Raw genomic sequence first — 14,959 nt, 5'->3', positions numbered from 1 at the left:
AGAGGAACGCCTTGAGTGCATATATTAAATAGAAAAAACACCTCCTTACTATAAGATTTCATGTCAGCACAAAAAATTCAGAGAGCGGCCAACATTTTGCCTTTTTTACATCGGCTCTCTCCAAAGACGCGTCTTTGCCTTTTTTTGTTCGTCTTTGTTTTGTTTTTTGTCTGTCTTTGTCTTGTCTGTCTTTGTTTCTATAAGGTAAAGAATGCATATCTCTGTTCCTCTGCAGCTTTGTTGATTGATTCATGCGTTGCTTTGTATGAGATTAAACTCTGTGATTCTGTGACGTCAACACGCAGTGTTGTGGTTTCCTTGTCGCTGCACATCGCTCACTGAGAGCGTCACCTGCTAAGGACCCGGACGATTAGGGAAGAGAGAGCCAAACGTTTTGTCCAAAGTTAACATTAAATTATTCTTCCTTAATAGAAGGAAAAGCAGAACCAGAACCAGAACCTTCAACATCTGCAGACATTCATCACTGGTTTCTGAGGTTCATGTTTCTGGGAGCTAATGTCCAGATTACTGGTCTGATTGGGTCTCAGTGGTTCTGATGCTGACAGAACTACAACCTGATAGAAACTGATAGAAAACATCAGAACCAGAGCAGCTGCTGAACCCAAACCGGAGAAATTAGACCCAGACAGGAAACGGCAATAAACCAGTGAGATCTACTGGGAGGACTGGTGAGAGACGAGTAACTGGAACCAGAACCTGAGGTTCTGATCCAGAACCAACAACCAGCTGAGGTCACCAGGGGTCAGTTAGAGAGAAGAATGGACCAGAACCAAGAAGCTCTGAGGCTGATCAGCAGCTTGCAGAGAGACTGGAGAGGATGAGGAGCAGAGAGAGGAAGGTGATCTTACCGAGCAGGAGGATCATCATCATCATCATCATCTTCCGCTCAGAACCACAGAGAGGCTTCCATCAGATCCCAGCAGCGGATCACCTCTGACACCAGATCAGCGTTTCTACTGGAACCAGCAGAGACACACAGGAGGAAACTCCACTGCTGATTGGCTGATCCAGATGCTGCTGAACCGGTTCTGATCCAGATCAGTTCTGAGGAAAGGCATGGAGCTTCAGTTTCCTCATAGTTTTGTTGGAGTTCATTCATTTCTGTCTCTGTGCTCCACCAGGTCCGTTTACCAGTTTCAGAACCCGACCAGAACCTCTCAGTGTAAATCACCTTGAGAAATAAAGAGATTTGGTTATTTATAAAAACAGGATTTAATGTTGAAAATGATCAGGTGTTACAAGTCATACATGTGATCCAAATGGATCAGAACCAGAGTTACATTCACCGTCCAGCCTGGGAAACATTTAGCAAACCTGATGGATGAAACCAAGTCATTTTTCTGCTTGTCCACCTTTATGTTAATGAGGAGAGCTGCCTATGACCTCTACTATCGGCCAATAAAACTCTGGAACCAAAATCACTGCGTCAGACGTTGTGGGACGTTTACGTCTCGCTCAGTTGTTCGGTTCCATCTTTACAGGCCACAGACCAAAACAAACTTTATCCCGGTGTTTTTATTCTGTTACTGACTGCAGTGATTTCAAGTTCGATATTGGATATTCCAATATCCGCAGAGCAAGCGGCGTTTAGCTCAAGGTTGATTTGATTTATGAACGCTAATTTTGGCCAGCCGTTCTCAAGCTCTCAGAGGTTCAATTAGGGACCAGCAACAAATGTCCGAACCAAACATTCCTGTCAAACTAATGTTAATAAATGCCTTACCCTGCTACCAACTGATAAAAGAAAGTGGTAATTCATGCTTTTACATGAGACACATAACCTCTATTAATATTTAAAGTCATATTCAATAGGGGGGGGATTAAAAACACTGGGATAAAGTTTGTTTTGGTCTGTGGCCTGTAAAGATGGAACCGAACAACTGAGCGAGACGTAAACGTCCCACAACGTCTGACGCAGTGACTTTGGTTCCAGAGTTTTATTGGCCGATAGTAGAGGTCATAGGCAGCTCTCCTCATTAACATAAAGGTGGGCATGGAGAAAAAGGACAAGCAGAAAAAGGAGACGGAGAAAAAGAAGAGGAGGCAATGACAAAAGAAGGAGGGCTTATATTAGGAAGACAAAGCAAAATATCTACTTTTCTTGAAAAATACGTTTAAGGGAAATGAAAAAGCATCCTAACCCTGTTCTTGACAAAAACACCTGTAAGGAAAAGTAAAATTAATATTTTTTGATGACAGCACATGTATAAAGGAAAGGAAAAACAAAACACATAAAATTCCTGACGACAATAAATGTGTAAGGACAAGGAAAAACTAAATATATATTTATGCTTTTATTTTTTATGATGTCAGTTTTGGTCCTCCATAGGACTGACATGAAGGTTGACGAATAATTTGGTTGAAAATCTGAAAAATGTTCATCAGTTTCTTTCCACTTCATAATTATGCAACAGCTCATATAATACTAATAATATAAATTAATATATTACTTTGTTTTGGTCTCTGGAACCTGATAAAATATGATGTTTAAAAGGTGTAAATACTTTTGTACGGCTTTGGATTTAAAGTCAGACTTTAAGCTCAGTTTCTGTTTTAAAAGTTTAGATTTATTTTCCAATCATGCAACTTATTACATCAAATAAACTTTAATATTTTACTAATAAAAACCAGTGAAGTGAATGATCTGTTTCTCCTGATCTCATCACACCTGAGGCTCCGCCCCCTGACTCACCTGAGGCTCCGCCCCCTGACTCACCTGAGGCTCCGCCCCCTGACTCACCTGAGGCTCCGCCCCTTCTCACTACCAGTAGCTGTCGCTTCAGTTCATGTTCCAGTAATTCTACACTAGATGGCGCTGTTTAGTTATTTTTCACCAGGTGATTTCAGTCAAACACATTTACTAGTTTTAGAAAAGGGAAAAGACTCACTGCAGGAAGGAACCGAACACAAGGGTCAAAGGTCAGCATCCTGCCACCAACCCAGAGAGGAAAAGCTGCAGTGATTCTAAAGAGACTCTCAGTTCATTTATATTACATAAACAAACCCAAACTTTTAACACTGAACAAAACAAAACATGTAAATATTCACAGATAACCAGACTGTGGAAACAACAAGCAGATTTATTTAATTCAGCAGGAAATTTGATTTTAGTTCAGACTAAAGGAGAAAACGAAGGCTGGAAACATCAGGTAGAGAAACAATTCACTGATTAAAATATAGAAAACAAACCAGGTTTACTAGTAAGAGTTTGTAAACAGTGATGGAAATTATCACTGCGATTCAACGAATAAATTCACAGATATTTGTGATTTCCTAAAACATTTAAAAACCAAAAACACTCAGAAACAGAAAGTCCATCATGGAAAGTTTCCTTCATCTCCACATTAAACAACATGATTAGATTAAATAAATGAATAAAAATTCAGAGAGAGGAGGAAAGATTTATTAAGAGAGTTAAATATCTGAGATCTCCAGGACTAATCTGACATTTTTAATAGTTGTATTAAATTAGGTTTTCCTTCTAAAGTCAAAGTGTAAAAAAAAAAAAGACAGTTGATCCAAAATGGCCGACTTCCTGCTGGGTGTGTAAATCGGGTCCAATAGTCATTTTTATCGGTTCTGATGGTTTGATGTTTTAACTCAGTTACATAGATTTAAATAACAGCAGTGGGTGGGCCGGATGTTTTTACATACTCTAGGGGGCGCTGTGTTGTTATTTCACCATAATCACTTATTATTGATCAATAATTGATTGAAATGTGATCAGCTGTCCTCTGTCACCACAGACTGATTCAATCTGGATTTTCTACTGATAAAAGCCCAGAGAAATCCTCTCTGATCAATAAATTATTGACTTCATATTGAAATATTTTCCATCCACCAACCAGGAACCCAGATATCTCAGCCGGGCCACAAACACTCAGAACCTACTGGTACCAGTTTGACTCCACTATGAAACTGGGAGCAAACTCAGCTTGTTGTCTGGGTTACAGATGGAAACTCAGAGAAAACCAGAGTTCCTGATTGAAACCAGGTGCTGCAGCTCTGCATCATAAACAGAACCAGACCCAGGCCCAGTTCTGGTTCTGGTTCTGTCCAGCAGCTCAAAGAGAGAAAACCCAGTCAGGACTGGAAACCAGAAGAATGTGGAGTTAAAACTCACCTGATCAGATCTTTGCTTCTCCTTCTGTTCACACAAACCGAGTCGGAGCGACTGGAGAACCGGACCTGATTCTGCAGAACTTGAACCCGACCCACCTGAGGCTCCGCCCCCTCTCACAGCACAGGTGTGGTCACCTATTGAAATGACAAGAATCCTGTCTGATCATCGTTACCAGGAACTAAATGTTTTTTAAAAACTAATTAACATTTTAGTTTAAAGATTCTTTATGTTTTAAATATATTTAGTTTTTTAAATCAATATATTATTAAATTAATGGAGATTTTCAGCTTTAATCAGATTTTTATCTATAAAGAACTTTATGAAACAACCAAATGTTGCACCAATTTTCTTCTCAGCAACAATAAAAGAGCAATAAATCACTAATAATATTTTCTCCTGGTTCTGATCTGATCAGCTTGTAGATATTAAATCTGAGGGTCCAGGATTGAACCTTGGGGTTCCCCACATTCTCTTCAACCTGATGAGACGTTTCCTACTGACACAAACAAGTCCCAGTTCTTCAGGTCAGACTGGAACCAGTCCAGAACTGGACCAGAGAGTCTGACCAGTTCTCCAGTCTCTTCTATAAAATGTCATGATGCTGCACTGAGTCCAACAGAACCAAGAACCTTCATGTTTCTCCACATGTTGACACGACCGTCTGTTAATATGTTCATATTTTATTAAATACAGATTTTATGAATTTATGTAATCATGTTTAATGTTGATATGAAGGAAACTTTCCATGATGATTCTCACCTGATCCTCCCTCCTTCATTCCTGAACAGAAAGTTTTTTAAGCTTTGGCCTCTTTTAGCCTGGAGGCTTTAAGTTTTATAACTGGTTTGTCTCAAACGTTTCCAACAAAAAGTTAAAAACCTGCTGAGTTCCAAACAGGTTTTAATTACTGTAGGCGTTTACTGGAAGATGTTTCTGAGTTTCTGTCTCTGCTGTGCAGGAATGTTTCCTCGTTCCTCAGTTTGGGTTCATTTGTCACACAGATGAACCAGGAGTTGATGGTCGGCACAGAGACATATAGCTGGAAAATAAAACCTAAACTAGTCAGTTCTCTACTGTTGGGTCCCGTCAAACAATTGGTAATATAATATTATTTATGGGAGAAAATCTTTGCCTCAACATTTAATGTAATCAGCCAGTAACTGCTGCTACTGAAATACTTTACAGCAGCAAGAAGCAGGTTGAGACAATAGATTTATGAATATGTTAATAAATAATAAACGTCTGAGCTTAGATCTCATTTCAGACAGACATGATAACATCAGTGCTAACAGCAGATGGACCCTAAGCAGTCACAGTTGCTTGTTACATGGGCCGGCTCCACGTTACAGGACTGGCAACTTGAATACTTTTCCCTCTATTGTCAGATGCATCATGGGAAATGGAGTTTTAACATCAATATTTTTCTCGTTTTGTTTCTTGAGATAAAATCTCAGTAAAACAAGAAACATTTTAATGTCCATAAAATGGACAAAGACTCCAATAATTACTCAGAACTAAAGATTCTTGATAAATTTCTAAAAGTACAAGAATATGGAACATTTTTCAAGTTCCTGTCGTTGCAATGTTCTGTTTCAGAGAGTAAAATGTTTCTCCTGCTAGCAGAAGTTGTGTTCATATTAATACACACTAAACTATTACATCTACAATATAACATTGTGTGTTTTCTGTGTCTCTAGTTTACTGTGTGATTTTACTAATAATCCTGGTTAACTGTAAGGCAGTTGTAGCTCAGACGGAGGGGTCATGACCCCTACCAGGACATCCAGATGTGTTCTGTGAAGGAGAGTCCAAAGAGGAACCAAAACTGGAAAAACTACTGAGTATTTGAGAGGTTTTCTAAAAACCACATTATGAGATGTTGGTCGTTCTGAGTGCAGTTAGAAAAAAACAGATTTATTTATCATTTAGAGCTGAATCACAAATTTGTGCTTCAGGGAGGAGGCAGGAAAACTCTAGAGGTCATGTAATCTGCACAAAGACAGGATGTGAACGGACCCGACTCAACTGGGTTTTAAATGGCTGCACAACATCAAAGTCAACATCAGTTTCCATCCAGAAGGAAACAGAGAACAAGTGATTCATCTTCACTGTAATTCAGCTGCTTTGAAATCATCTGCAGTCCGTCTGCGTCTGCAGGTCCTGCTTTCTACTGACTTTAGCTTTTCTTTCTGTTCAGCCTCACGTCCTTCTGAACAACAGATCCAGCTGAATGGGAACCAGTTGAATGAACTGGGATTATTGTTTGCTGTCTTCCAGCCACTGCAGGTTGAACTGAACTCTGTCTGCTCTGATTGGCTGTTTCGCAGCACAGGGTCAGCATCGGGTCACATTTTCCACCAATGACTGTCTCTCTGCCACATCAACATGTTGAGATGTTTTCTGATGTTCTCCTCAGTCTGCTGACTCCAAACTCTCCCTCAGAGACACACAGCTGAGCAGTGGAGGAGTGTGAAGCTCAGCAGCTCCATGCTAACACAGATCAGACAGTGGAGATGCTGCTGGATCTCAGCTCAGCTGGAGAGCGCCTCCTGGTGGCCGTGCACCAGCATGACATCACACTCTCCTTCAAACAGCTGGGAGTTGACCTTGATGACGACCTCAGCTGGCAAACATCAAACTTTCTCTGCAGACTCTGGAGGTTTGATGTTAGGAGGATTTTTACAGCAGAGAGTTACATGCTGCTTTGGTAACCTGACTGTAAAATCAGATTTTAACGGATTAAACCAGCAGAGAGGATTGTGGGTAGGACAGCTCCTCCGTCTCCTCCAGAGCTGTTGGAACAGATCAACCTCAGCAGGCAGACGGGATTTTAACAGATCATGTTCTGAACTCTGAGGATGTTTTCATGAACTCAGAGCGAAGCAGCAGAGATTTCCTCTGTCAGAATTTCCAGTAGTTATCAAGAATTCAAAGATTGAGTTCAAACACAGAGCCTGAGAGGAACCGGTCCAGAAGAACAAACTCCTCACTTTAACTCCTCAATAAAGAATTAGAGGTTGGAGCAGCTGTTTGGTTTTAATCTATTTAATGTCCATATTGATCTATTGATGTATTGATTATTTTGGTGATAATATGGAAGAGTACAACGCAAGCAGCAGAACCAAACTAAAGTCAAATTTCTCCAAGAGAGACGATTAAAGAGACTTTATCAGGATAAACGGGTCGGTCCAAGATTCCCACTGACAGAACAAAGGTTTGAACTTCCTGCTTCTGTTAGTTTGAGTCCATCTGTCAGAAAATAAAAGCTTCGTCTGTTTCCTGTGAAAATATGAAGAGCTGAAGCTGAAGGAGAAACGGGCCGAGTTCTGGTTCCTCCACAGAGAGAAAACCCAGAGAGAGGAAAACAAGAACTCACCTGATCCAGATTCTGCTCTGCTGCTAAATGAACTTTGACCCCACTTCTCCTGCTCTGATACCTGACTCCTCCTGAGGCTCCGCCCCCTGCCCAGGTGATTTTGAACACCTTTAATGTTTTCTTCCCTTTGAATCAACAGGGAGCAGAGCTGGAAAACTCTGAGCTCAGATTTGAACTTTTTCAGTTTTTTTCTAATTAATAGGTCATTTCCTGTTAGCTTATCAATACAGGAAGTAGTTCAGTAAAACAGGAAGTGATCAGCAGAAATCGTGGGAGGAGATCTGATCGCTTTAGTTCAGCTTTAATATTTCTTTAATATTTATTTCTAGTCTGGAAAACATTCGGCTCCATTTCTAGAAGGATCATTTTCTGACTGCTTCCACTTTAAACATTAACCTTCATGATGCCAAGCCTACTGCAAGGGTCAAAGGTCGATTCCTCTTTATTATCCTGGTGGTAATTAATTTTACAGCAGGCAGTAAAACAGGAACAAACCAAACTCTCACAACAATCAAACAGTTTCACACGTTACAAAGTGCAGCTGATGGTGTGAGTGACTGAAGCAGTAAGTTCTGATGGTGGTGAATCTGCAGCTGATGGAGGAAAACAAGGTCCGTCCTGATTGGACGACCCGGAACTACAGTCCTGATAATGCTGCATTATTTACATTTAATATCCACTTAATGTGGAGTTTAGAGAAAAACTAACAGTCTTCCTGAGTCATATTGACAGTTTACTGACTCATATATTATCCTGACATATTTTAATTCACTGTTTGGAGTTATATATATAATAAAAACAGTTTTAAATCATAAAATAAAGCTGCTGTGTTAAACTCTTAAAGATCGTTTTTCTGGTCAGACTGAATAAAATCCTGCAGTGACTTTTATTTAACGACAGTAATGGAAACTGACTTGATCTGACTTTATAACATTTTAAATTAAAACAAAGATAAAGATCCGGTTGAACAATTTCCATTGATGCTGTAAATAATGAATAAATCCAGAAAGACGGCAGGGTGACCGATGGAGAAAATCCTGATATGTGATGAAAATCGACTGTTTCATCTCATGTAGATCTGAACATATAAACTTATATCCAAGCATCATCATAGGTGGAGTCGTTGGTCCCGTCCGTATTAGCGCTGAATTTTCCTGCTGCCCTGAACACATCTTCAGTAAAACCAGCCTCACTGAGGCCAATAGACCAGCGCTACGTTGCAGGAAAACTCTGAAGCTTCTTGGCTGGTTTTGACCTCTAAACTGAGACGCTCTCATATGAAGTGAAATGTTGCACATTATAGGTGCTGGAGATGACCTTTAACCCCTCGCCGTCCCAGGTTTTAGGTAGTGTGGAGGTGAAGAGCCAGACTCCTGATCTGCTGTGAGTGACGTGACGCTCGGTGGAAGTCCTGCATCCTGTTCCATCTTCATGTTGGAGACGTGAGGCTTTGCTTCTCCTGTCTGGGATTTGATGGGAAACGAGTCACAAGATTCAGATGATTTCACAGTCGTCACTTTGACGATGCAAACTCTGGTTCCTCTCAGTGTTTGGTCTGTCAGAACGCTGCTCAGGTTCCTCCTCAAGGTTTTCCTGCTTTTCTTTAAAGTTGTACGACTTTAAATCCACACAAATAAACCATAGAAAGTCGGTTATTATCTCATCTTCTAATGCAAATTTTCATCCGTCAACAAAAGCTGGAAAACAAAACTGTTCTCCTGGAACAACAGCTGTTCAAACTGATCCATCACATCTGTGAGCAACATGGAGTTTATCTCTGTTTCATTTCAACTTTGACCTTTTATTCCTTCCTGTTGCATCAGAAACTTCCCGTCCTTAAAGTGAATCAGACGGTTTGAGTGAAACCAGGTTTCAGGTGGACTGAAGTCGTCTTCACTGTGAACTTCATCAACTTTCTGCTTCACAACAAAACCTTTGAAAGCCAAACACACATCCAAGCAGCTGAGTCACAAATGATCCAAGTTCAAATCTTGTGTTTCTTTTCTCTGGAGGATCTGCTCAGGACGTCTGGATCTGTTCTGAAGTGGATTTAATGCTACAGATCCGGAGGAAGTTTTAGTGTTTGGCTCTGAATCTATAGAGCTGCTATCATGTCTCATTTTAGCTCAAGTTTTTTCACCACAACAGAATAAAATCACATTTTGCCCCATTAACATGCTCTTTAAAGCTTTTTAAATGAAACTAGTACTTCATATTTCTGCTGAATTCAACTCTTCTAACTTGAACTCAGAGTATTTTTCTCTCTTCTGTTCCTGCAGATCATCAAACAGATCAGATGAAAAATAAAACTGAAAATCTTCAACATCCTGATCGACGTCTGGAAACTATTTGAAATAGAAACGTAAAATGTTCTGAGGTCGGTGACCGCCTCAGTGGGTTTATTCCGTTACATTTCTCAGTTTTTATAGTTGATGGAAACGGAGCGACTGTGGAGGGACACAAACGATGAGGGCGGGAATCGAACCAGCAACCCACCGACTGCAGGATGAACTCCTGCTGCTCCTGTTCTGATTTCCTTCACATTTGAGTTTCATCCACCAGAACATGATTTAATCCTGTTCCTGTTATTCCATGTAACATTCTGGAATAAAACCAGGGATTTAATCCACACAATGTTCAGATTTTTCTCCTTCCATGTTTCCAGCTGGTGGCTTCAGAGAACAGAAGATGTTTTAAAATCAAAACTTTAAACCAGAATGAAAAACTAAAGCAGCATCAAGCTGCATTGTAGCTGAAAAACCCATTGAGCTTCAGTGAAGCTGCTGAGATGAATCGTTCTCACCTCCATGTCCAACTGGAAACTCCTGACAGCAAAAACTGCAGAAAGTTTTAATCCCGTCGCCACTGACAGGCTGAACCAGATTCTTTGCTTCTCTTTCCTGCTGCAGCTGCAGAGTCTCTTGTTCTTTCTAGTTTCCTCCATATGAATCTAGGAGAGAAATGTTTCTAATTAGATGTGACCTCTGACCTGAAGAATCCTCTGCAGACGAAGCTCATCTGCACTTTTTTCTTCTTCTTCTATTTTTATGGAAGTTGGTAAAAAACTTAAAGTGTCGCCGACACGATAAAACCACTGACATGATTTACAAAGATGAACTATTGACCTTTCATTGTGTGGACACAAAAACCTCCATCATGTGACCTGAAGGCCTCTGATTGGTGGCCTCTAGTGATGTCATCAGAGGCTGCTTGTTGCTCTGCAGGAGACAAAGTGTCTAAAGAGATTCTCCAGAAAGATCCGGCTGCTGCTGCAAAGAATCAGATCAACTGGGAATAAAGTTGGAATTTCAGTTTTCAGCTTTTCTTCAGCAGCTGAACCAGAATCTGCAGTTTCATCCTGGAAACCAGTTTTTCCTGGTTCTGCTCAATTCTTCCTCTAAAACCAGATGTGAGTCTCTGAGGTCAGAGGTTTCTGACATCAGGAGGAAGAGCAGCAGAACCAGTAAAGATACTGGAACCAGTTCAGCTCAGCAACTGGAAACTGCAGCTTTAAGAGAGTTTGTAGAAATCTGCTGTCAGAGTTTGTTGGTTCTGATCAGCAGGAAACCAGAACCCGACCAGAACCACAGCTCCATGAAGCCAGCAGCTTGGTTCTGAAGGAGAACTGGGCCGAGTTCTGGTTCTGGTTCCTCCACAGAGAGAAAACCCAGAGAGGAAAACAAGAAATGAAAACTCACCTGATCCAGACTCTGCTCTGCTGCTGCATGGAGTCGGAACCGGTTCTGATCCAAACCTGACTAGAGCTGAGGCTCCGCCCCCTGACTCACCTAAGGCTCCGCCCCCAGACTCACCTGAGGCTCCGCCCCCTGACTCACCTGAGGCTCCGCCCCCAGACTCACCTAAGGCTCCGCCCCCAGACTCTCCTGAGGCTCCGCCCCCTGACTCTCCTGAGGCTCCGCCCCCTTCCAGGTGACATTAAACTCCTTTCCTTCGATGTTTCCTCTCTTTGTTTCCATGGTGATCTGAGCTGTGAAACTCTGAGGTCAGATTTGAACTTTTTCAGGTTTTTCTCAGTTTTCTGCTCATTTCCAGCCAACATTTTATTGCAGGAAATCATTTCAGGAAGGAACCAGAAGATTCAGGAGTCTGGGAGATGAGACTGTAACCGACCTGAACACTGAGGCCCCAGAGCGCCCCCTGCAGGATCTGCTGCACCATTAACCAGACAGAAATGACAGTTTTATACAAGTTATTAATCTAATTCCAGACATTATACTAGAGACACACACAAGCATCTATATTTCTCAATATCTATTTCAAACTCTGGAAACTATTTAGAGAAGACTATAAAGTTTAATAATTTTATGTTTCATTAGTTCTTACTGCCCTCTCGTGGAGAAATGTCGTAACTGCAGATATTCTTCATATTAAATGTTCAACCAGATCATTTGTTTATCTTTATTTCTTCTAATTTTCACTTTTGTCAAGTAAAAAATGTCAGCTTAAAACACAAAGATTTTTAAAAAACTTTATTTGGTCGTTAAACATCCAGCAACCCACATTACATTAGAAGAAATATGAAATCAATCATGAACCAATCAGCACATTATCCCAGTGATTCTCTGAGGTTTGAATAAACCAGTAAAATCCCAGTAAAGAGCCTGATGTGACACATCGAGTCCTAAAGTTCTCTAGAAAACTCAAAACATGAAATATGGAGTTAAAAAAGTAAAAACCAAAACAAACTGAGAATCAATGATGATGCAAAACTTCAAGATTTAGTTTTTAGAATCAACATAAAAATATATAAAATCTTTTTTTCCAGGTTCCAGATGTTCCTGAAAACTGATCTAAGATCAGAGTTTCTGTGGGACATCCAGTTCTAAACTGGTTAAACTGGTTTCTGTGATGGAAGCTGAAGTTTCTCTGCAGTTTCCAGTAAAGCATCTTTTCATCTGTGGAGCTTTGAGGAACATTTTCATGTCAGCAGAAGGAAGAAGCAGCAGAGAAAAGAGGTTTGAAGTGTCTTTCATGGCTTCAAAGCTGAACTGAAAATGATTCCCATGTTTCCATTCTTGTAGGATCGAAAAAGGCCTTAAACTCTTAATTATATTATAGATAAGAAATAATACTCAGAGACGAGTCCTGTAGCTGCAGGCCACGGCGGGTGGAGATTTGTTACACTGTTCCACAGATCATCTTACAGTACAAAGTCAAATCTCAAAAATCTCCCCAAAATCTCATCGTATTCTTAGAGTTTGTCTGTTTTATAGAATCTCACTTTCATTGGTGTAAGTTGGTAAGTTTCGACCAATAGCATTACTGCCCGTGTTTGACGTGTGTCCTTACGTAAGAATTCCATCAGGTTTCAAATGAGTGTGTATTGGAGTTTCTTTGGGAATTTTCAGACCTATTGACCTCCAACATCTGCTCCATTTCAAAAGTGCTAACCAAGCCAATTATTATTCTTATCTATTCAAACAGTTTATTTCCCAGACATTCTTTCCGTCTCACTTCGGCTTCACACGTAAGGGAAGTTGGGAGGCTAAGTTAAATTGACCTTTTATGGTGCCAGATTTCCTCAGTAAAAAACAACTCCATAAAGAGTATTTCCGCTCTTACATAATCCCCCCTATTCCATTTTCAAGTGGAATCTAGTTAGCCTTAGGAGTTGTTTTTTATTCTTTGCTATAGTAAGTGTCATGACTACATGTGAATATAATCCTCAAATATAAACCCTTTTAAATGTATATAAAGGTCACTTAAAAGCTGATAGGAATTAAGTGAGAGGATAATATTGTCTTCATGAGTGAATTAACTAATTTAGTAATTCCGATACATTGATTGAACATAATTGTCCATTGCTTCCATGATTATCCTTCCATTTGTATAAGATCGAAAAACCCTGTTGGCCCTTTGGTCATTGTTTTGACTCAGGGAAAAAACTACCTTATGGTCCCCGCCGCCTCGGGCGACCGCCAATAACAGATTGTTTTTGGCACAAATGTAATACAATCATGGATCCACAGTGGACTAAATTCAGAGATATTCATGATAACGAGTAACAATTAATACATGAACATTGATACATAATCTTGATGACAGTTTATGAAGGAATGTCCATAACGCACACATAATTCAAAGTGATTGAATAACTGAAATAGTGAATCATGATAACCAAAGTCTTAATAGAAATAACATTGTTGCTTATAGCTTGTGCTCATCCACATACTCCCTTACATTCACATATTCATTCTAACTCAGTACTCACTGGTGGACATTTCTCCTGCTCGCCAGCAAAGGAACTGGGCCGGAGCTCAAGACGTGGGGAGGAACCTGTGTTTGGACAGATAAAGAACAAACAATTTGACTAATAGCACTTTTGAAACGGAGCAGATGTGAAGTAGAGGGGTCTGAATATTTCCAAGGAACTTCCAATATACATTCAGTGTAAGACGGAGCCAAATGAACTACGTAAATAGAGGAAAGCAACGCCATTGGTCAAGGCTTCCCAATACACACCAGTAGAGCTGGACTCTATAAAAAACTGATACCAGAAGTAGAAGGCAAGAGATTTTGGTACTACTGTAACGATGTGTTTTGGAGATTTTGGTTCCGCAGATGTGCATTAAAAATCTCTTCTCGTTTGACCATGAGCAGATGGAGTTCCGAGTCTTATTTAAACCTTTATTTATATATTCTATGAGTTTAGGCACCTTTAATTTCCTCAATATAAATTGGTGTCAGCAGTGAGATTAGACCATTTCTGGTTCCAGGATGAAAATGAATCAGAGAGAAAAAAGATCAACTTTCCAGTTGAATCCAGTTCAGATCAAAACTCCATGAAGCCTCTAAATGGAGCCCAGTTTGAATTGGATCTTTATTGATCCAAAGAGACAAACAATATCAGACACTAAATGACAACATGAGAAAATAAACAGGAGGGAAATTGTAGTGGAAAAATTAAAGTAAGGTCACACCTGCTAGTTGTATTGCTATATGTTTATCTAAGTTCCAGTATATTCCGACCATTTTCAAGTTAAACTATTTTGGTTACATGTACAAGGTTGCATGGGAACCAGTCTGTTTCCCATGCTTAGGATCCTTTATCCTTTTGTATAAAACTCATGTGTTGTCTCTGCCTGGCAGAGCTTTTCATCCAGACCTGCTTCATTGTCCTACAAGCTCTCTGTATTGTGCACAATATATGAATAAACCGGATTGAGTGGTTTCACCTAAACAGTGCGTGGAAAAAGTTTTTTTTCCACGACAGAAATCTTGGAGGTCAGAGGTCATCATCATGATCCAGTCAGAGTCTCTTTAGACTCAAACTGCTGCAGCTTCAACCTCTGAGGATCAGCAGGACACTGAGACCATTTTCTACTTTACAGAGGCCAATCCCACCTGCAGAGAGAAGAAGGAAGGAGAGAGCAGATCAGTGAGTGTTTCCAGCCTCTCTCCAGCAGCAGTCAGTGACG

At 40.3% G+C, this 14,959-nt stretch overlaps 2 protein-coding genes across 2 annotated transcripts in view; both read right to left on the bottom strand.

The window, feature by feature from the left end:
• Window positions 1-7,586, bottom strand: part of LOC102220231 (NACHT, LRR and PYD domains-containing protein 12-like) — a 70,115-nt gene extending 62,529 nt beyond the window's left edge. Inside the window, exons 1-3 of the mRNA XM_023329661.1 lie at window positions 7,521-7,586; window positions 4,145-4,278; window positions 870-1,192 (exon numbers count right to left, since the gene is read on the bottom strand). Of these exons, the coding sequence (XP_023185429.1) occupies window positions 870-900 (31 nt within the window). The 5' untranslated portion in view covers window positions 901-1,192; window positions 4,145-4,278; window positions 7,521-7,586. The remainder of the gene's footprint in view (window positions 1-869; window positions 1,193-4,144; window positions 4,279-7,520) is intronic.
• LOC111607622 (NACHT, LRR and PYD domains-containing protein 3-like) overlaps window positions 1-14,959 on the bottom strand; it is a 392,536-nt gene that overhangs the window by 236,659 nt on the left and 140,918 nt on the right. The gene's annotated exons all lie outside the window — the stretch shown is intronic.

The sequence above is a fragment of the Xiphophorus maculatus genome, chromosome 24 (assembly GCF_002775205.1).
Source record: "Xiphophorus maculatus strain JP 163 A chromosome 24, X_maculatus-5.0-male, whole genome shotgun sequence".
Lineage (NCBI taxonomy): Eukaryota > Metazoa > Chordata > Actinopteri > Cyprinodontiformes > Poeciliidae > Xiphophorus > Xiphophorus maculatus.
The sequence above is the reverse complement of the archived record's forward strand: the minus strand, read 5'-3'. Positions and strand labels throughout refer to the sequence as shown.